The sequence below is a fragment of the Stylophora pistillata genome, chromosome 1 (genome assembly GCF_964205215.1).
Source record: "Stylophora pistillata chromosome 1, jaStyPist1.2, whole genome shotgun sequence".
NCBI classification, from domain to species: Eukaryota; Metazoa; Cnidaria; class Anthozoa; order Scleractinia; family Pocilloporidae; genus Stylophora; species Stylophora pistillata.
The window spans coordinates 38,014,113-38,036,480 of NC_142519.1; the positions used below are offsets into that span (position 1 = coordinate 38,014,113).

Genomic DNA, 22,368 nt, shown 5'->3' on the forward strand with positions numbered 1-22,368 from the left:
TAACACTTCTGAGACTGCTTGACAAAGTTGTCCTCTGGGAATTTTTGGAGAGCAATAAATACCCAAGACTGTACAGTTCTCACAAATTGTGACTTCAGTCCCAGTTATTTCAATACCATGTACATTTTGACAGTAGGGATATCCAGGGCAATATGGGATTTTGCTAAACACAGCTGTACCACCAAAAGGTCTTGATCCAAGACTAAAGTATGTATAAGGACTGTACTTTCAAAAGAGATTTTAAGCGAGTATATTATATTTGTCAAAAGAGTCTTGGGAACTAAATCTTGTTTGTGCAGAAATAGTGATATCAGAACTTGAATAGTTCAAGTCTTTGCATTGTCTTGTGTCTACGCAGTGATCTTGCATTCAGGTAACAGAGTTTTAGACTTGAACTAGTTTTACCATTAAGTGGTGATATAAATTTAGAAGTACTGTTGATATAAATTAGCAGTACTGGTGTTCTTAATGGCCTATTTTCATTCGAGATCCTTTGCAGTTGTTTGTTTTTGTTTTTGAAGCGCTTTATTGTTAAATGGCGAACTCTGATTGGTCGACTATTATAATCCCGTCGCCCGGCCTTTTCCAAACAAGATACATCACGATGTGCGAAGAAAGCAGGAGTTCCTACTTTTAGTAATTATGGAAACAGACGAATCTATTGATTTGCAAGTACATGTGGGATTCAACGCCTACGGGTCAAGAATCTATGCGGGGAGCGAAGAGGAGATTGCGGAAGATCAAGAGGTGGGTGACAGATCGGTAAAGCCACATGCAACCATTTCATTTGATGTTGCTTCAAATTGTGTTAATTTCTTTCCTATCATTTCCTGGCTTAAAAATTTTCTTTTCACTTAGTGTTGCAGATGATATGTAACTGTAAAGGTGCCTGTGCCCGAAAGAAAGGTCAGGGTTTCTGTTTGTGTAAAGCGGTGAACAAGAATTGCTCGACTCGGTGCAGATGTCCTCATTCGAAATGCAAAAACAAGGTAAGTGCGAATCATAGCTCACAGCTTTTAAGAAGTTCATTTATCCTATAGAAATTAAAGCCTTATCAAGATTAACATCGTGATGTGTCTTCCTTAGGCTCGTGAGAATACCCAAGAAAACGAACATGAAGCCATTGATCCCGATGGAGAAGTACAGCTTGCAAGAGAAGTTCAATTATCTATGACTCAAATCGAGGTGTGTATAAAATCCGTTTTACAAATTGCATAAGGAACATGTTGCAGTAAGCCTACATGGAATAACGTACCCAAAGAGAGTAGTAGCTCATATTAATGAGGCGTCCTCTAACTTTTGACATGCTATCCATGCAAAATAATTGACAACACTGTTTGCCATACTAGCCTTCAAGTCCATCAAACTACTTGGTACATACCACAAAGCTCATTTCTAAAAGCCAGGCTGGGAGAAATTTCCATTTACCTACGGGCACACTATGTACTCTCACCAGCTAGACACCTCTATAACGAGAAAGGATTCGAGTGACAAACTGTTCTGACCTAATGTAGAGGTTTTAAAAAAAATGTAAATATATGACGTTTACATGTAAAGGTATTTTAGTACAATTGCCGGAAACAAGAAAGTAGATTGATGTTTCATAATTTCTTTTTTACAGGAATTTCTTGCCCCTCTTCAGAGATAAGACATGGCTTACCTTCTAAGTAATGTTTTGGCTATGGGGAGGGGAAGCTTAGACTTTGCCAAGAAGCTTCTTCAAGAAAAGAATGAACTTCCCCTTCCCCCTCCAAGTCCTGGTGACACTTCTCCCGAGTGGTGCAAATGTAATGCGTGTAGGCCAATGCCGAATGAAATCGAAAATGTTTGTTGCAAGAGGGTGACCTGTATCACAAGATTTCAGGCATTCAACAATATTTGTCTAGACAGGGACATCCTTGAGGTTTGCATCAAGGCTCGCTGCGACATTCGGGCAGATGAATTCAATTTCTCCATGGAGAGTTTCAGGAAAGCCGCCTATCGACAGTTTGTTCTGTGGAGGTTTGGCAAACTCGGCCGGGGCAATAGGAGGGTAGTGCCCTCATGTGTTGTATTGTCAATAAGAAGAATATATCCCTCAGCAGATGGTCAATATATGGGATACAGAAACAGATAAATAGTTCTGCGAGAGTAAGAAGTACTCCCATATTTTTTTCCAATTTCATTCACACTTGTATTGTGAAGTAGTCCGTTCTATGCTTTGCATTAGAAGTAGTGCATGCTAAGTGTTTAAAAAAAGACAGGGTTATTTTCTCCCCAATTTATGATTAAAAAAATTAACCAATTGTATTTCATGCAACCATAAGCTGGATAAAGTCTGTCTCTACAAAAATAACTCTCCCAAAGAGACATTATGATCACTGGTATTAAAACATGTTCCTGTAATTTACGATGAAACAATGTTTGAATGTGTTTCATCTTTACAAGTGTAATACGTTTAATATTTTAGAAGAAGAAATATAAATGATCAGCTGCTTCCCCAGTTGAACTGTTCCACTTTTTCAAAGGCGGCTTAGCAAGACGAGATGGCCCTTTCATCAATTCCTCAGTAGAGGGTGCTCATGCCTTCATGGCAATAGTGGGAGCAATCTGCTTTGGGTTGAAGACATACTGTCATTGTCATCAGTTGTCTGAGAAAAGCTTCCCTCCAGAAGACAACGCTGACCTTCAACATTTTGGCCATGAGAAAGGGGAAATAGGAGTACCCTTTCTCTTCCTTGACAGTCTCTGCATGGAATTTTTGTGTGCGCTTAGAGTACTTTCTGTGGCCACGCTCCTCTCCAGCTGCATTCAGTTGCTGCCCTCTACAAAGATGCATATTGTGGTTGATGGCAGCCAGCATAATACGCATGATGAAGTAAGGATACCTAAAAAACACCAAGTCAAAAGACGGGGTTCTTTCAGCTATGATTACAAATTAACATTATACAACTCTTACTACTAACATGATCAATTCAAAAGAGCCGGTCCACTATAAATAATCATCATCATACGAGTCATTTGAAATGTAAGTTCTAAGTTTCTTGCTCGAATGCCATTCTCTTGGGAGCACATTTTGTCAGCATAGTATTGCAGCTTTCAAGAACACTTGTGTGCCTACAAGAAACACAGATCATACAACTAATCAATTAAGACAATGGTCTGTCTACTTGACTTGTCCCCCCCCCTAACCCTCCAAAGAAAAGAATAAATGCAGTAAATGGTTTGAACCCGGGGGTAACATGTGAAGGTGTAGTCTGATCGTCCGGGTGAGTGTAGTCCTGAGAAGGACTGTTGTCGGTGGCAGTGACTGTCACTGCCACCGACAACAGTCCTTCTCAGGACTACACTCACCCGGACGATCAGACTACACCTTCAAAAGAATAAATCTCACACTGTGATTCTTCCCTACATTCAGTTGTACAACAATAACTGTTATCCCTGATTACTGAAACCTGATGATCTTTTGAGCCAAATTCGCTCTCCCTTCTAGGCTTAAAAAAATTTAAATTCCACTGATACAAGAGGAATGAAAGAAACATAACTAAAATCCGTTAATTGACTGTGTAGTGTTATTCTCCTTCCCACTTACAGTACCATATATTTAATTACCCCAATCTAATTCCAGTTTTAACTTCTGCTTATGACCTAATAATATTGTACGGCTAGTGATATAACTGGAGACGAACCTGAAACGAACATAGAATGCCAAGTTACTAAGCCACTTCTTATCAAGGACCACTTTTCTTAATGCTGCCAAAGCTTTTGAAGATTTCTTCAGGTAGGTCTTTCCATTTGATGGTGTCTCCTCTGGGTAATGCCTGCATTCACCTTCTGCCCAGTTATGCTCACCACAAACATGATGTAGTACCCCAAACCAAACTTCCTGCAAATGGATGATTCAAAATAGTCTAACCTGCCACTCAGTAGACACAAAAAGTATGCAATACTGTTGATTTGGAGGTTTCAAACATTCCCATGACTTGTGTAATTGAATTTAAGTACATCTGGCTGTGAAACACTGTCACATCTGAATCCTTTATAATTAAGCATTACCAAAGAAGAGGACACTACATACACACTGCATAGGGAGGACTGCAAGTGTGATCAATTGTAGTGAAAGGAGTATTAATGTCTAAATAAAGTTTTTGATTGAGGAGTAAATCAAAAATCTCTCTATTGTTTTACCTTTGACACGTCCTTCACAGTTTTGGCAGCAAAACCAAAAATGACTCACAACATCATCAATCCACTCTTTAAGTGATTCACATCCTTTAACTCGAGCAGCCTGCAACAAAAACAAAGTAACTTATCTGTTAGGAATCATTAGTTGCTTCCAATTTCATCACAAAATGTTCTTGAATTCTTTTTTATTTTGCCCCTAAAATAATTTTTCTGGGAATTCAGCCATACTGGTCTCCTATAAATAATATGTGATAAGTGTTTATTAGTCAGAGAAATGTATCGTCATCCATCATCACTTTTTAATAAGAAAATGAAACAGCCACCTACTTGGTGAATACACTTGCTAAATTTCTTGGCTTTATGCCAAATGTCAAGCGAGTGGAGCAACTCTAGTTGTGGAAATTTATCTGTCAAGAAATAAAACAATATACAAGCAGCATTACAATCACTGACATAAATTAAACCACAGCCACACATATAGCTCTATGAGACATTTTATGTCCTTGTAAAAATGAAGACTGCAGGTAATGATTCTTTCATAGACAGAAAGTTCAGATATATCACATCTGATGTGTGTCTACTTTAATTAAAATTTCAAGCATCAACTTCATTTGAATCCAGCATTTGTTATTACATATTCTGTAATAATCAAGTTTATCAACAGAATTTGCTTGTAAAGATAAAGTGATCACTTGCCTACAAGTGCATTACTTCTGACTACACTAAAAATATTTCTTAGATAAATCCCTAACCAATGTATCTTTCATTTCGCACACCAATTTTTATGATAGAGGATGAAGCATCTGTCGTTATTTCACTAAAAGGAAGAACAGTGGTCATTTTTTCCGAGAGTCGTCGAACACCCTCCTTTTCCATAGTGACAGAGTTGCCACCAGTTTCTCTCTTGTCAACAACAGCCATGTCAATGACAACTTTAGAAATTATTATCGCTGCAGCCAACAAATTATCATTAAGATAAATATCTGAATTGTGCTTTGCTCCCAGGACCTCTGAAGATCCATTTTTGGCTGTGCCCATTTCTACATTTCCTTGTGGTCTCAACTCGTGATCCAATGGAGGTGACATCTTGTGTTACACAGAGAACTTCTCCACAAACTTTCCCTCCACTAATGAAAGCACATGTGTCTGTGGATAGTTCGACCAACTTATTGATGGAAACAATCACCCTCATGCGCGAGTGTAAAGCAAAGTATACCTTGAGGTCTTTCACATCAGTCAACTGAGAAAATGTTTCTTCTAGCTTTTTCAAGGTTTTCTCTTTGTTTTTCTTTACTGACTTTGAGCCTTCAACCACCTGCTCCTCTGGCTGTGGACCAGGCTCATCACCAGCTACACATTCATCCTCATTGGATTGCATGGCTACTGACAAAACTGTCACCATACTATAGAGGATCAATCATTGTCAGTGTCCTCTCATCTTCCTCAGAGCTGATGTCCATGCTGTAAATAAGCATCAAATAAATATTTTATTCATGAAAATAAATTCACTGAAATAATAATAATAATAATGAAACATCTGACAATGTTAGTGGTTCATTTTAACATGAAGTGCTTATAAGAATTTCATGTGTAACAATTATGACAAGATAATAACTGTCTGTACAGTTGTGCATAGTCTGTTCACAAGAGTTATTTGTTCCAGTTTATACCTATGAAATAACCAAACATCACATACCTAGCTTCATTAAAACGTTGAGTACCATCAGTAGTCTCATAAGGTTCATTTTCACCTAAACTCCACTCGCCAAACTCACTATGTTCTTCCACAACCTCTTCACTGGACATGTCACTCCTGTGGAGTTCTTCCAAAATGACACTCACGCTACATGTACAGAATATAAAGATTCATAAGTTTGAGTATTTTGGGAGTGTCTCCAAAATTCAGCACATAATTCCCAAATTTGAGGATCAGAACTGTTATTTGCACATGGTTTTGCTCGAGGAGCATTTGTTCAAGCTCACCCCCCCCCCCCCTCCCCTGTCCAACCACATACAAACAGCATTAACATATTTTTAGGCTCTTTCATCGACATACAACTCTTACTGCAGCATGCTCATGAGAAGTCAACATGTCCCAGATCTACACAGGTATACACAGGGTATACATTATAGCCACATGTGAGCATACCTTTGTTCCAGCTTTAGATATTGGTGGTTGTCGAAGGCTGAGATGGCAAGGACACTTTCAGCTGCTTCACTTGCATTGTCACTGTCTGCACTATCATTTTGATCAGGACTAAGAACAGAATATGGATTCCCTGCCAAACTGTTATTGGTTTGTGCAAACACCTCCAACCTTGATTTCTCTGGATCTCCAGTGATATCAACAAAACTTGAATACAATAAAAACAATAAAGTGTAAAATACTTGCAGCCATCCAAAAAATAATTATCACACATGTTGGTACTGTTTTTTGTATGCTCTTAAATTTCTGGAATCAACCACCAAAAAGGTCCATGAAAAAAGAGTCACAACCAATACAAACTGTACAAAAATCACGTTTTGTTTGAATCACATATCCCAGTATCTCTAATAATTACTGTAGCAAAAGCTATTCGGCACAAAAACTCAGAAGAAAATATTAAATATAGATATATATTTAATATTTGGATATATATTTTAATATGTATATATATATATGTATATATCTATATAGCTCTTTGGCATACAAAGCTTTGCTTTCATGTCCAAATTGAGCACTCTAACTAGGATGAGTCATTGCTCTGCAATTGCGCATGCTCGCTAGTGTACTCTAGTTAGAGCACTCTGGCATGGCTTAAACGATACCACAAAGGTTGGATCGTTTGGGGTGACCATATTGGTTCTCCTCCATCCTAGCATTAGCACTGCACTGATGAGGCCCAGAAGGCCGAAACAGTACTGTCTGCAGTTATATATCTATATATATATATATATATATATATATAGTTTATATATTTATATATATATATATATAGTTTGGCAGGGAATCCATATTCTGTTCTTAGTCCTGATCAAAATGATAGTGCAGACAGTGACAATGCAAGTGAAGCAGCTGAAAGTGTCCTTGCCATCTCAGCCTTCGACAACCACCAATATCTAAAGCTGGAACAAAGGTATGCTCACATGTGGCTATAATGTATACCCTGTGTATACCTGTGTAGATCTGGGACATGTTGACTTCTCATGAGCATGCTGCAGTAAGAGTTGTATGTCGATGAAAGAGCCTAAAAATATGTTAATGCTGTTTGTATGTGGTTGGACAGGGGAGGGGGGGGGGGTGAGCTTGAACAAATGCTCCTCGAGCAAAACCATGTGCAAATAACAGTTCTGATCCTCAAATTTGGGAATTATGTGCTGAATTTTGGAGACACTCCCAAAATACTCAAACTTATGAATCTTTATATTCTGTACATGTAGCGTGAGTGTCATTTTGCGCATGCTCGCTAGTTTACTCTAGTTTGAGCACTCTGGCATGGCTTAGACGATACCACAAAGGTTGGGTCGTTTGGGGTGATCGTCTCGGTTCTCCCCCATCCTAGCATTAGCACTGCACTGATGAGGCCCAGAAGGCCGAAACAGTACTGTCTGCAGTTAGTTATATATATATATATATATATACATTTTAAAAACACTGTGCCAAATTCTTTTAATAACTGCCATTTTTCAAAAATATAGTACCTGTCAGAGACTGTACTTGACGTTCCAATCCGTTTTTAAGAGGAGGCAAATCTGGGCACTGAGGGCCGTCTGCACGAACTGGAGTGGACATAGCTGGGAGGCTACTGCTATAGTCATTCACAGACACTATCAAAAAGAAAAACATAGATTTGGTGAAGAACATAGCTAGCTAGTAAGCAATTTTGCGGCTAAATATATGACTTAAAAATTATAAATCGAGTCTGTATAAACTTGTATACTTGTCTGTATAAAAGCTTACCTGATGTTGAAGGGAATCATTCAGCTTCAGCATTTAAACAAATAACCAATACTGGCCAGAACTGACTTACTTTACTCATTTCAATTATAGAATAATGGCTTGTACAAATGAGATCGCTTACATACATATCTCAGGATCTCTAGTAAAAATCAGTCAAATAACAATTATTATAATTCTCACCTCGAAAAAATATCCCCAGATCGAGTCTCTAGTTCCATCGTAGGAACAATGCAAAAGCATCTCTGCAAAAGCACTGTCTGTAGTGTTGCCGAAACCCATGGTTATTTTCCTTGCCCTCCATAAATCATACACAGACTCTCTAAGTCGAATAACCAGTTTGCCGAGCCTGGCAGACTCATCCTTCCTCTTGACCGCTTCTTCGGTGGCATCAACTTTTCAAATAACGTTTTTCACCATCATACATGTAAGAATTAAAAACTACTGATATCGATGCTACGATAGTTTGTTGTTCGCACACGATTTAAGATGGAACTTTGAAAGCCCTAATTAGTAAGATGCAAGAAGATATCAAAGCGATTCCACAACTACGAGGAAAATGGCGTATATATGAAAAATGATCCGGGCGCGCAAGGCAGCTCGGCTGGAAATGGGCCTTTAATCACTCCATTTCTTTCTCAGCAGTGGCATGGATAACAATTTCGTCTTTAAAGAGATCAGTTATATATAAGCCTTCATTAAGGTGGTAACTCTACATAGTGCCACAGAGTGTACATGTGGAATGGTTCTCTTAGTACTTAAGTTGACAACAATTTTAGTTTCAGTATCCCCCTGTGATCTATGAACTGTTTTTGCTGCTGCTGTGCATAATGGAAACTGTTTTCTGACAACTTGAGTTGCTTTGTTTTTACCAACAAAAAATTGTACTGTAACTGCAGGTTTTACTGGGGTCCATGCCCCATGGTCAATTCCTTGGGTATAGAGATGTCTGTCCTCATGTGTAGCTTTTTTACCACAACCTGAGTGATCAAACTGTACCCAAACTATGCAAGAATGTTTGCTTTGCTGATTTAGTTGCACAACTTTGATGATATTCCCAGCACCATCCAGTTGTCATGCCATCTTCAGTTCACATATTCATTACAAGCTGAATTCACCTTCAGCAAGGTAGAGGTTCAATACCAACTGCTCAGTTTTTCTTGGGTCATTTGAAATTTGTCTTAATATTTTTCCTCAAACCTCAGAAGAGTTAGTTCCAATAACACTGTCTATAGTGCTGTGATTCTGTATTTGTTTCCTATAGCTACATTATGTACTTCATCATTAAATTAATTAATCTACTTTAGTTTGCATTTTGTTTATATAGGTGGGGTGCATCAAATGGGTTGTTTGTGTCTTCTTGCACAACTACTTCTTTCAGTTTTACACTTGCTGACGTGTGTTTACCTACACATAACCTAGTTAAGAAGTTCTGCCAACAACTTGCTATCACTTTGCCACATGATCTCAGTGAGCTCAAACAATGAAAAGTGCTATTGCCATAGAATTGGAGCAAGAACTGTGTTAACTGAATTTTGGAGGTCTTTAAATACGTAGTCATCCATTACTGGTTCCAACTGGAACAAATCATTAATGATGATAAAAGAAACACCACCAAAATCATCTTTGCAACTCTTACTATCTTTAAACCTATTGTTAAGCTGTATGACAAACATATTCAAATTTCATCCAAGAATATCAATTTGACAGCTCCAAAGTGAGTTCTCAAGGTGTTTTGTCTACTTGAGTCTAGATGTTTGTAATTTTTCAATGACACATGGACAGCAATAGCAAATACACAGTGAATATAAGTGTTAGCTTTAATGTTTTAAGCTGCTGAGGCTGAGCTTTCCCAGTTGAACCTAATAGTAAGACCTTAATTTGATGAATATCATTGTCAGCTCTTGTGTTAAAATACTTAAGGGCTGCCTGATACAAGGCTTTTAGAAGATCATCATGATTGGCCCGCACCTGCTCCACTTAACTCAGAAAGCAATAAAAAGGTGTTTCTGTGGTTTCAATCTGGTACAAAATGTGATAAAAATAGTTCTTTTTCCTTTTTATTTAAAATCTGAACCATTCCACGATAATCATCATCTAGCTGGTAATTCACTTAATATAGGTGGCTCATAATGTGGCATGATGTGGAAGGAATTTTGAAATCATCTGAAAGGTCAATGTTCATTGAAATTAGAATGTAAATCTTCATTACCAAGAGCTTCCTTCATCTTGCAGTTCAACACTTTGTGCATTTGGTGCTACTAAGTCATACTGGGAATCACTAACTTCTGTGTGATGTAAATGCTGTTCAATGTCATTCATATCTTCACTGCAGACAGCATACTGATGCATTTGTTTGTCTAATTTTTCTTTCAAAAGAAGGAAATGCTCTTGATATGAAGAGCTACTGCCTATTAAATAAGCTTTTTCATTTTGCCAACAAGTAAAAAGCATTATATTATAAGTTCACGAAAATGTTCTTCAGAGTAGGATTTCACATTGAACCAAACAGTCTTCTAATTATTCTAGGCTTTACATGCTGCTAAATGGTTTTGCAATTTTTGCATTGTGCTTGCCTAAAGTCTGAGGTCTAAATCAGCAAATTCATCATCATCATCATCTTTCCCTGTTTCAAGTAGGAGGTTATCTGTGTTCAAACTTTTAGATTTTTTCCCAAATGAGTTTTTGGGTGAATTATACAATGCAGCCCAATCAGCCAGTAACATTCTCTATGCTTGTTGGTCTTTCTATGTAGCTCTTAATAAGACCATGCAGTAGAGTGAATGTCTTCAGAGTCATCCTCCATTTCTTCTATTTCATTCATTGGTTTCAAAAGATGAAGTGGTGATAAAAATCACCTCTCTAGAGCTTTTCGTTGTTGGTAGCTGAAGAACTATAATTATATAAATTAACTGCCTCTTGAGCACTGATCTCCCCACTATTTAAAAATTTATTCTCAATATCTCACTCTTGCTCCTTTATGCTGCAATTCCGATTTCCTTTCTTTGCCTCCTCACATGCTTGTTGTAAAAAGCTGACTCATTCCCTTCTGGGCTTTTGAAATGTATGATACATTATGTACATTGCACAACCATAAACATCCAAAACAAACTATAATTATATTCATATTTGCTCTCAATGCACTTAGACAGACACTGTTGTAGTTGTTCATTGGGATTTCTTTTGAGAAATATGGTGGGAGAATTTAGGTTGGATCAAATAGCAAGATAATAGTTGAGTTTTGTTCAGTGATGTCCAGATTATTAGCAATTGTCCAAACCTGATGTTATCCGCCTTTCATATCATTCTAATGTTTACTGATATGTTTTCAATTTTCTTTATGTTTTCTAATTATGTCACTTTCAGAAACATCACTGCCAATAGGATGTAAAATGCTAGTTGATTTCATCGGAGGCTGTGGATAATTAAATCTGCATTCCATCTTTGATTTTTTTACCCGAGTTTGAGAGTGCTTATGAATCTGTTTGTTGACAAGCAGTCCCAGTTCTGGATCATTAACTGATTTTTCACAAGTGATTATTTGATCAATAATACACTGGTGCATCTTCAAGTCAAACTAACATTTACAAATATTATGTGGTGAATCTCTCTGCTGGTATTGAACTCTGAAACCAGTCTGAAATTTTTCCTAAGGGAGCAGCATTGCTCATTAGAAAGCGCCTTAAAAGCTGACACATGTCACTGGGTCACTCTGAATCAACCTTGACTTTTCCTCTCAGTTTAACTAATTCGTGATCTGAATATATAGTCTTTAACATCAACAAACTTGCCAAGTATTTTTAGGAGATGTATCCATTGTGTTTCAGCTGATAAAAAACTACAAGACATATTTTCAGGACCAAATAGTGAGATTTACAAAAAATGTTTCAAAACGAATGAATCTCAACGCTAATACTTAAACGTAGCAGTATTCAAACTGCCATAATTAGTGCCCTTTTAGCATTAATTAACACAAATTAGACAAACAAATACCTTAATTATGTGGCGCTCATTTGTGCTCATCATTGCATGAAACATCGACAGGAGGGTCTTGGACGTTTTCAGAGGATCGCTCAGTCCGTTCCGCCATACTGAACACATAAAATAAAGCCTTCCAAAGGAACTTCACGCTCTGATTGGACCTCAGAGCGAGGTTTAAAAATAGCTCGGCCGAGATTCCCAGTGAGGAGAAGTGCACGTGGCCATTCGCAACTATTATTTTATAAATTGAGTTGAGTTTAGGTCGTATCTGATTGGGATTGTAATTAATCGGGCTTTCGTAGGAAAGCCCGAGTCTTAAAATGCAAGCCGTTGTTAGTCGCCAAAAGGGGGGTCATAGGCCCAGGCGTTCCTTGTTTAAACTGCGGAAACTGGGGATGAGAGTGTGACAACTTTCGTTATGTTGTCAGGAACTCTCTCTTTGTAAATAACATAATTTACAGAATGCTGTGTTCTGTGAAGACCATGCGGTGAAGATTCCTGTCTTATGCGCTCATCTCACATAGAAACGCACACGCTGTTTGTGGTGGGCCCACGCTAAATGATGTCGGGCGTTTTCGGAATGGGCCGGTCCACGAACTCTATGGCTCGAAAGCTAGCCAAGTGTGCAAAGTTCATACTAGTTCTTGCGAGATAACAAATGAGCCATATGTGAGTTCAAATTACGAAAACTCTGGCAAAACTAGAACAGCCGATGTAACAACAAACTATGACGAACACCTCACTTGCTGATAAAATTAGAATGTTCGCGAACACAACTTCGAAGGTGGCGCCAACAACAGCCAATTGGATTAGGATACGGACAGTAGCAACTTGAATAGTAAGGTTAAATAGTTAAGCTTAGCTCTCCCGTTAAATATCCTGTTTCTGTTATTGGTTTTTATTGGGTTCAATACTTGTAAAGTACGATTTGGTCTTTCGTACATAACCAATATTACTATTATACAAGCGATACATCGTGAATGTTGGTTTCTCTTTCCCATGGAGTTTTAAGTATACTTAATAGAAGACATGATGATTTAATACTGTCATAGAATGTATATTAGAATTGTACTCGTGTTTTGTGCGAATGCTATATTAGCTTTAAACGAAGCCCGAGTGAATGCTCCTCGAGCGTCTAGTTCACTGTGGAAAACTGTGAGATTTCGAAGTTAAATCGTGAGACCATGAGATGAGTCTTGAAATCGTGAGTCTCACGACGACATCGTGAGAATTGGAAGGTCTTATAACTTACATATCTCAAATGGACAATAACAAATCTATAGGTCCTTGCAGTATTCCAGTCAGATTGCTTAAAGTTCTTAAAACCATAATTATTTCTCTACTTCTTTCGTCCCTAATTAATGATTCTTTTCTCTGTGGCATTTTTCCAAATGAACTTAAATTGACAAGAGGTACTCTGGTTTTCAAGAAAGGCTCTAGACAAGACAAAGATAATTATAGGCCAATATCAGTGCTATCTGGTTTAAGGAAAATATATGAAAAAGCTATGTATAAGTGCCTCTATGGTTATCTTGAATGTCATGATATTCTCAACTCACTTCATTTTGGCTTCAGGCAGAAGTGTTCAACCAATCACACACTCATAAGTATCACTGAATCTATTTGTTACTCAACTGACAACAATGAGTTTGGCTGTGGTATTTTCATTGATTTATAAAAAGCCTTTGATAGAGTAAATCAATCTATTCTTTTGTTGAACTTGCATCATTATGGAGAAAGAGGTAAAGACTATGATTGGTTTCAGTGTTATCTATCCAACAGAGAACAATTTGTGTGTGTTAATGGTCATGACACTGATTCCCCATCAGTCACTTGTGGGATTCCTCTAGGATCTGTTCTTGGACCCTTTTTGTTTTTGTTATAAATCAATGACTTCGTTACCTAATGCTTCAAAATTGCTCACCTTTCACTTATTAACAGATGACACTAACATTTACTGCTCTAGTAAGAACCTTAACAATCTTGAACTAAAGTTAAATTGTGTGCTAAAAGCAGTTGCAGAGTGGATGAAATCTAACTGACTAGCACTTAGTATTCTCAAAACATTTTATTCTCTTACATTCTCAAAAATAAAACCACGCAAGTCATTTAACCTTATTATTGATGGTTTGAATATCCAACAAGTTTCCACGGTAAAATATCTAGGTGTTACCTTTGACTCAAGTCTGACATGGAAGATTCATATTGATGAGCTCTGCCTAAAACTGTCAAAAACTGTAAGAACCTTCTCAAAATTGAGTTACTATGTTGGCATTGATATACTTCATATGCTTTATTTCTCACTAATCTACCCCTTTCTCGCATATGGTATCCTAGTTTGGGGTTTAACCTATCCCACTTATTTAAAGCCATTGATTACTTTGCAAAAGCGTATACTCAGAGTTATGACATTTTCTGAAGCAGCATGACACTCAGAATCATTGCTGAAATCTCTCAACCTCTTCAAAATTCTCTGACATAATTTATTTTGAGATTCTTTCTTTTGTTTATCAGTGGTCCCAAAAAAATTTTCTTTTCTTTCTCTCCTTCTTCAACTGTTAGATATCCTTAGTGACAATGAATTGTAAATTATTTTTATTTTTTTCTGTTCTCTTATTGTACTGTATTCCTTATATTGATATTTGTAACAATTCTGTAATAATTATAATCTTCTCTAGTACACTGTGTTCGTGTGAGTTTGAATAAAGTGATTGTTTGAATTGATTGATTCAAACCCTAAACTCTGTAGTTTCTTCTCCATATCAAGCATGGCAGATTTAAAAAAACATCCAACAAAGATTACTTAGACAGGAGAACACTATCAAAAATCCTTCCACTACGAACTTTATTACGCACTAAAACACGCGCAAGTAAAACGCAGAATGTGAGAAAGCGCTAAAGGGAGATACCGCGCTTCTTAACATGCAAACATTTCTGACCACAAGATACAAATAATTATAAAAATTTAAGTAAATAATAAATATCGCTCACTTTTTTGAACTCTTGACATTTTGTCCTTGATGCGCGACAAAAACCTAAAATCAGTTCCATTGGAGACCGAAACCTTGATGTCTGTTTTTACGCTAGTTACCTTTGGACCTTTGTTACCTTTGTTACCTTTTACCATAGTTAATTGAGGGGACTGGTTATGAAGCTCGGCGAAGAACAGAGGAGAGAACAAAGGCGCCTGAGTTTATGTTGCTTTAGCCCGTCACGTGACATTGACCGTGCACATTCCAAAACAACATGGCGGACGTGAACGATCTCTTTTTATTCGGAGACGATTTCGATGCCATTATTGATATACTAGAGGCTGAAGAAGTTGTGCAAGAGCAATTTAGTGAAGCAGTAAGTGAGGTAAGATATAACAGTGTTTGATAATTCTTTATAAGGACAACTTTGGACTTATAAAGCGGGTCAGTTCTAATCTCGAAATATATGTGCTTTCGTGAATAGGTCCAAAACAGCCGACTAATCTGCGACCTTTGCAAGAAAACGTACAAGAGCAAGGGAGGTCTGAAAAGGCACACATCCCTAAAGCACCAAGAAGACTCTGCGAGACAGGATGAAGAAAAAAGCGAGACTTTTACGGCTGAAATCTTGGCAAATATGGTCGACGAAGTGAAGCTCAAACTCGCTGATAACAAGGTTTTCCCAAAAGGCTTAAGGGACGAGCTTAGATCGTATGTTTTTGTAAAACTTGGGGAACAAACATTGGAATTCTGTGAACTCCGAAAGACTTATGAAGGTTTAGTTAAAAATGGAGATGCTGAAAAGTTCTACACAAAGTTCTACTCAGCTGTGCCACTGAATGCCATGAAGTATTTCGAGGGATTGTCACGAAATGCAGCTACACTGCTATCTACCAAAGTTGCTGATCATATGTTATCATACAGTAAAGAGAAGGCTGCTACGAGTACTTCTAATTTAGAAGCTACAAATGTTCCATTATTAGAGCAAGAAATGGCTGGGCTGCAATACCTTGGAGGTTATGTGCTTCAAAAGTTACATAACAAGCATGTCAATTCAAAGATCTCTAAATCAGCAGAAAGTGAACAAGCGATTTCTTTACTGAAGGCTGGGAAATGTAAAGATGAGGCTGAAAATGTTAAAGACACTCAGAAACTCATTAACTGTTTGAATCGTGGGGGTTTGTGGAGTATCACAAAAAGTGCTCAAACAATATTTTTAAGAACAGAAAACTATTTTAGGGCTGCCACAACAAAGTCTGGCTTACAGAGTATTGACATCAACAGTATCATAATGAAGTCTATTAATGATGTTGCAACAGTTTCAGCATACAACACATTGGTGTCTGATTCTGAACTGGTCATCTGTAAGAATGTTGGCAAGGACGTATTACAAAATATTGTTAGCTTATTTGTGAGAGTACGTTCCTTTTCTTTTGCCAAAGATGTGATACAGAAACATAAAATGAAAGCAAAGCAAGTTAAGGCTAAAGCACTTCGCAAGGAAATCACGAGAGCCAGTAACGATTGTGGAAAAGAAAGACAACCTTAGATCAGTTTTAAAATTTTTGAATAATATTGAATTGTTAAAGTTGCTGTTATCTTACACGGCATGTGTTGAATGTAAATACCCTCTCATGATGTATAACATAGTCAATAACTATGGACTGATCAAGCACCAAAATAATTTAATATGACAAACACAGGTTTCAAGCTTTGGATATTTTATTCTGAATCTTCAATAATATATATATATATATTTAACAGTTATTACTGCTACCATATAATGCAACTGGCATGCTTGTTTCTTTAACAATTACAAAGAGGCATTGACCATTCAAGTTAAACAAACCACTGAATACTGCAAATTAAGACTGAATGCTAATGCAAGTATGAAAATGCAATATTTTTGAGGCAAAATTATTGTTTCAGGCTTAATAATATACCTGCAAAAATGTCTGCATGCTAATTGGCTTAGAGCATGTCAAATAATCCCAAACAGTGCAGAAAGTTGAATTTGAGTGCAGAAAGTTGAAATTAAATTTTTGTATGTATATTATTAACAAGTAATCGCATGTTTTTTTCGTGCAATTTGGAATAAATAAGCACTCGTAAATTTTTCAAAGTCTACAAATTGCACTCGCTCGTGCAATTTTGTTAGTTAAAAATTTACTTGCGCGTAGTTATTCAAAATTGCACTCAAAATCATGCGATTACCTATACATATTTATATATTTGTAAAGCATTTTGTGTCAATAGTAATGATATCTTGCATGGTTTTAGAAAAACTACATAATTACTGTTTACCCCTTTTGGGTAGAGGGTCATTAGAAATGTTATCCCATGCTCTGTTCTTATCTTTTCGACCGCGTGTATTCCCAGACTGGCATGAAATTGCTCGCTGCATCCTGATTGTGTTATCATTGTAGCCAAACATTCTGATATCAGGATTGTCACTCCTTCTGCCCAGCTTTCTTTGGTTGCCAAAATACTCCTCTGCAGGATCCTGGCAGAACCTTTCAGTTAGCACAAAGTCCATGCCTTCGTTCAACAGAAACCTTGTTGCTTCAACAACTGAATGGGTGGTTATCTTAAGGCCTTCGTGCGTCTGCCATGATAAGAACATCCTGCTTCTTGCATTCTGTGTGAAGTTCCCCGGTCTGTCTTTTGTGCTCTCCTTCCAGGCACTTAGATAATCAAGGAAATCTCCCTCAAGCCACAGAAATCTTGGGTCATCAATGGATGTGTATGGTGCAAGGAGTGGCTTTCTCTTTCTCAGATGCTCGGTAGTACTGCGAACATTAAGGCAATCGAAGAATTGATCCATCATCTTACACAATCTTGCAGTCGCCGCTGTATCAGGGGTGCTGTAGGCCGTCATCACTGCTGCCACTGTTGCGCTTAGAACCTGAGCAGCCAAATTGACTCGCATGCAAGAGTAGGAGCTGAGTTTGATGTGCTCGTAGGTGATCTTGGGTAAAAGCTTCAACCCATTCTCTGCATCTTGGTAGTACAGTTGTGCTATGTGCTGCCATAAAACATATAGGCCATCATTCCACATATACCTGGGGAAACCAAATAAATAGCAATCAGTCAAAAAGTGACATAAAAATTATTTTATATCTTACAAAATAATATATGCTTTAATAAAAATAAAATAATAAATATAAAAAATAGAGTAGAAAAATATATGTGAAGAAAATTTAATTTAATTTTCTGACTCATCTTTTTCAGAGCATCTGAGAATTTTTAGTGTTATATATACAGTCAAACCCCTATTAAGCGGCCACCCCCTGTTAAGCGGCCAGTTATCAAAGTCCCAAATTTGTTGTCAGTATAATACTGTAAATGAAACCCCTATTAAGCGGCCAACCCTATTAAGCAGCCACTTGACAGGTCCCCGAAGGTGGCCGCTTAATAGGGGTTCGACTGTATTTTCATTCAAATTCAAATGTAGCTGGAATGGAATGTTGGCACATTAATAACAATGGATGACATCAGCATGAACAGCCCTTTAAGTCATGATATTATTATAATTACCTAGAACATTTTCCAGAACCAGAATGGTGTAGACAATTTCTTGTGGTCTTCATGAGATGAGGAGTATCTGAGAAGAAATAGATGTATCTGTGCGGAGCATACAAGTTGGTCGTACGGTAGCAAACATCTTTCCCAGCATTGCCATCCAGATCTTCATGCATTCTATAGAACCTTCTGTTAGGAGATGCGCCATCAGAAGTTGTGCCAATCACCCACAGGTTACATGTCATCTCCAGTATGCCTACAGCTTCCCAGAAGAGTGGCATCAACTGGTCAGCTGTAACACCATTAGTAGCAAAGTATGCAAGGTTGAACTTCAACTGTGTGCAGACCCCTCTGATGAGGAAAGCCAGAGCATGTGTTGCAAGTTCATCAACTTTCTTTAACAATCCAAAGTTAACATCTGGGTCGCCAAGGTCAACATAACCGATGAGTTCTCCTGTAACTTTGTCGAACACTAGATTGGACATGACCTTCATTTCGTCAAATAACAACACAACATACCGCTGAACATCAAAGTAGGAGTCTGTCTGGCCTTTCAGCTCCTCGATCACATTCTCATTAAATCCCCTTGTAGGTCTGATACAGTTGCGGTAGTCCTTGAGGGTACGCTGGCTCGGTAGAACGAGGATTTTACTTCTGCGTAGTTCTTCGTAGCAGGATGGCGACTTTGCAGCAAGAGATAAACAGTAGCGGATTATCATCGGATGATACCTCACACCAGTAGGGCTGCTCGAAAACAATTTCTTCTGTTGTTGCCAAAAGAGATTCATAAAAGGAGTAACATCTGATTTCCCAAGAATAGTGGCAAAATCATCACTCAACTCAGGGTCAACCTCTACACTTGATTTAGTAAGTTCAGTTCTCATTTCGTCCAGTTGCCGTTCAAGATCTGCACATCTTAGCCTCTGATTCTGCAGGGTCAGTTTAATACGCTCTGGTGCAGTTTTCGACACTGGAGCCTTGATGTGTGCAGGTTCTGCTAGCTTTCGTTGCTTTGCTTTCTTTGATAGGTCACTAGCATGGAGATATTGCGAACAGCTGCTGCAATACTGCTCATCAGCATGACACAGAACAGAACAACCACGAGACCTCCAGTATTGCTTGCTTGGAAACGAATCCAAGTTGTTGTCTTCTCTGTCAATGGACAAGGGATCCACAACCCTGGGAATTATATGGGGCAACACATTTCCAGTAAGTACATTCGTCTCTACTCCAGGGCAAATCAAACAACGTTCCACATGTTTCACAAGGTCCGATGCTGTAATGTTGTTTATGGACCTAAAGTTTTTAGTGTAAAGTTCATGGTCTTCAGGTAGTTGCCATCCGTAAACAAGAATAGTAAAACCGAGGCTGTCATCGATTGCTATTTCGAGCTCTGGAATCTGTAACGAAGGCAGAATTTTCTTTAAGACAATCCTGTCCTCGAGTTCTTGTTGAGTCTACTCACTGAGAGTTATGAGGGACTTGACACGTTTACACAGGTCTTGTAGTATCTGGAACAACTAGTAGTCTCCTCGACAGTCACTACAACTTTTGGCGGCCTTCGAGTCGTCTTGTCCGTTTCGTGGCTTCTCTTTGGCATGTTCCGAACAGGTAGAGCCCCAAACATTGGTTTCTTCTTTGTCATTTTCGCCGTTTGAACTGGAAAAGTAAGAAAGATCATTAGAATGAAGCCCAAAAGAACAACAAGCTACCCCACTATGTTGTCATGTTACGATCAGCTTGTTTATCATTTGGCATTACTTACATATCTCTATGTCCTCAGGAGCGAAGTGCTTCTCGCATGTATAAACTCTGTAACCATCAATCTGTTTCTGGAAATCGCTATCAACTTCACGAGTCTTCTTTATCTCATTTAGCCACTCCAGTCTCCACTTCTTGTACTCGTCCTTTCTCGGGAAAGGCAGCTTCCAAATCCCGATTCCTTTCGTCCTTCTACACGAGCCACAGCCGAAAACCGCACAGTTATCGCCAGGCATTTCGCAATACACAAACACAAACTACTTCTCTAACTGTTCAACACCTGTGTGACCAATAAATCTTTTCCAATACGCTCTAAATTAACTTTAAGCTTTCACCGTTCGAGAACACGCGCACAGGCAAGCGACGCCATCTTGAAAATGTGTGCACGGTCATTGTCACGTGACCTTTAAAAACGTAAACAAAGACATAGTCCTTTGTTCTTCGCCGAGCTTCATAACCAGTCCCCTCAATTAACTATGGTATGTATGTATGTTTACTTAAACGAATTAAAAGAGTATCTAGTTCTGTCATATTTTGATGAAACTTAGCGAGAATATTCGTCGAAACATTTTCTTTTGTCTAACTTTAATATAGATTCCCTCGGGAACCTAGAGGAATATCGAAAAAGCGTCGCATCCTTTTTTTAGCCTTTTATTCGCTGAGTGATACTGTCCGGTTTGTTTGAGTGTCCGCGGTAACGCGAAGGCTGGTGATTCAGTTCAACAGATACCGTCAGTTTTGTATTTCAAGGCCTGCACGCGCCAACCAAAAGAAAACCTATCAAAACTTTTGTTATTTCAGATGCACTATAAGCGCTAGCTTTACACTGGTATATAGTTTTTCATGGCTTCTTCTATAGAAACACGCATGGAACGATTTTTCCGGGGGGCACCCTCTTTTGCTGACAGTAACCCTAAATCAGTAATCCGGCGAAAACATCTCGCTGATTCTCAGAAATATTCCGTCTTGACTGTTTCAGTTTTGAAGACTAGTAAAGGCTGAGAAAATCTAAAAAGTCAAAGAGCATTGGGTTTCTTTAATTTTGACCGCTGACGTAAACTTTATTACGACTTCTTACACCCTGCGTGGGTTTTTACATTAGTAAACCGATAGAAAGTGTGGTCTTTTGCAGAATCAGTTGGTTACATTGAGTATATTCATATGATATGGAAAAATAAAGTGACCCTCGTAAAAGAAAATGACACAAATCAATAGAACAATGTGTGAAAAGCTTCAGTTTACCAAATACTCCGTTGTTAAGTCTTAGATAATGTTGCTTTATTTTCATTGTTAGCAACGACAATTTTATCGATGGGATTGTCACCATTCTAGCGAAAGTGGCGGTAATAAAATATTTCACGGAGGAGGGAGTGGCTTTTGAAGTGGACTATGATCTCTAATACACTGTCGACTTCAGTAATTTCTGTAACTATTTAAAACAGTCATCGATGATGAATGAGGGGGAGGGTGGGGAGGATAATCGAAAACCGGTGGGTTATATTCTTCATGGTGAGACAAAAATCATAAAATTCTAAATTTTCACGTTTACCTTTTGATGCACCAATCCAGGAAAATCTTGAATTATCTGTCTATATAATACTTCTACCAAAGAGTTTTATCTTGGCTAGTTGTATGACGAATCCCACTTCTTATCTATCGAAGAAACCTTCCTTCAAACCTTATCGACCAATGTTATTTGTTTCAGTTGAGATAGGAAATTAAAGTTAACTGATATTCGGTAACGTTAAGGCCCATCCTTACCTATGTAATTCGAGGTGAAAATCAAATCAGCAGCTTTTTTAGCCCTCTCCACCCGGTAAGAGTCGTATAAGTTCTGAGCGATATCTAACAGTGCAAATCTAGCTATCTGCTAGATTTGCACTGATAGAACAATTTTTTATTGACAGGGACTTGTCCAATAATCAGTTAAAGAACCTATCCCTGGGAGTTTTTTGGCGTAATAGCGGGCTCCAAAGACTGTAAGTACCGACATAAATTTTTAATTACTGCTGTAACATCCACGCGAGTAAT

General features: G+C 38.0%; 4 protein-coding genes and 1 non-coding gene across 5 annotated transcripts in view; 3 read left to right on the top strand and 2 right to left on the bottom strand.

The window, feature by feature from the left end:
• The window catches only part of LOC148742367 (uncharacterized), a 63,816-nt gene that overhangs the window by 21,869 nt on the left and 19,579 nt on the right, over window positions 1-22,368 (top strand). The window contains exon 2 of the mRNA XM_088755685.1: window positions 22,245-22,316. The gene's annotated coding sequence lies outside the window, so the exon portion shown is untranslated. The remainder of the gene's footprint in view (window positions 1-22,244; window positions 22,317-22,368) is intronic.
• On the top strand, window positions 1,643-2,259 carry LOC148742368 (P2X purinoceptor 7-like). The gene has a single exon (XM_088755430.1). The coding sequence runs from the start codon at window positions 1,652-1,654 to the stop codon at window positions 2,114-2,116; it is 465 nt and encodes a 154-aa protein (XP_088611556.1). The 5' UTR covers window positions 1,643-1,651; the 3' UTR covers window positions 2,117-2,259.
• LOC111346887 (uncharacterized) lies at window positions 2,546-8,933 on the bottom strand. The gene is made up of 10 exons (XR_015992857.1): window positions 8,285-8,933; window positions 7,846-8,014; window positions 6,314-6,517; window positions 5,861-6,007; window positions 5,480-5,625; window positions 4,492-4,571; window positions 4,217-4,267; window positions 4,062-4,074; window positions 3,669-3,865; window positions 2,546-2,867 (listed from the first exon to the last, which is right to left on the bottom strand). It is a non-coding gene; the product is annotated as an uncharacterized LOC111346887 (transcript).
• On the top strand, window positions 15,483-17,219 carry LOC148742369 (uncharacterized). Its single transcript, XM_088755437.1, has one exon. The coding sequence runs from the start codon at window positions 15,692-15,694 to the stop codon at window positions 16,601-16,603; it is 912 nt and encodes a 303-aa protein (XP_088611563.1). The 5' UTR covers window positions 15,483-15,691; the 3' UTR covers window positions 16,604-17,219.
• On the bottom strand, window positions 16,802-20,811 carry LOC148742370 (uncharacterized). Its single transcript, XM_088737240.1, has 4 exons — window positions 20,342-20,811; window positions 20,072-20,235; window positions 18,592-20,033; window positions 16,802-18,116 (listed from the first exon to the last, which is right to left on the bottom strand). The coding sequence occupies exons 1-4, from the start codon at window positions 20,571-20,573 to the stop codon at window positions 17,348-17,350; spliced, it is 2,607 nt and encodes an 868-aa protein (XP_088593366.1). The 5' UTR covers window positions 20,574-20,811; the 3' UTR covers window positions 16,802-17,347.

What these genes read in the sequence shown, in the direction of transcription:
- LOC148742368 (XM_088755430.1), top strand. Translation starts at nt 1,652, where the DNA reads ATGGCTTACCTTCTAAGTAATGTTTTGGCTATGGGGAGGGGAAGCTTA.
- LOC148742369 (XM_088755437.1), top strand. Translation starts at nt 15,692, where the DNA reads ATGGTCGACGAAGTGAAGCTCAAACTCGCTGATAACAAGGTTTTCCCA.
- LOC148742370 (XM_088737240.1), bottom strand. Translation starts at nt 20,573, where the DNA reads ATGCCTGGCGATAACTGTGCGGTTTTCGGCTGTGGCTCGTGTAGAAGG. An exon ending in TCCTGAGGACATAGAGATAT is followed by an intron (nt 20,236 to 20,341) that starts GTAAGTAATGCC and finishes TTACTTTTCCAG; the next exon opens with TTCAAACGGCGAAAATGACA. An exon ending in GGTTCTGGAAAATGTTCTAG is followed by an intron (nt 18,117 to 18,591) that starts GTAATTATAATA and finishes TGGTTTCCCCAG; the next exon opens with GTATATGTGGAATGATGGCC.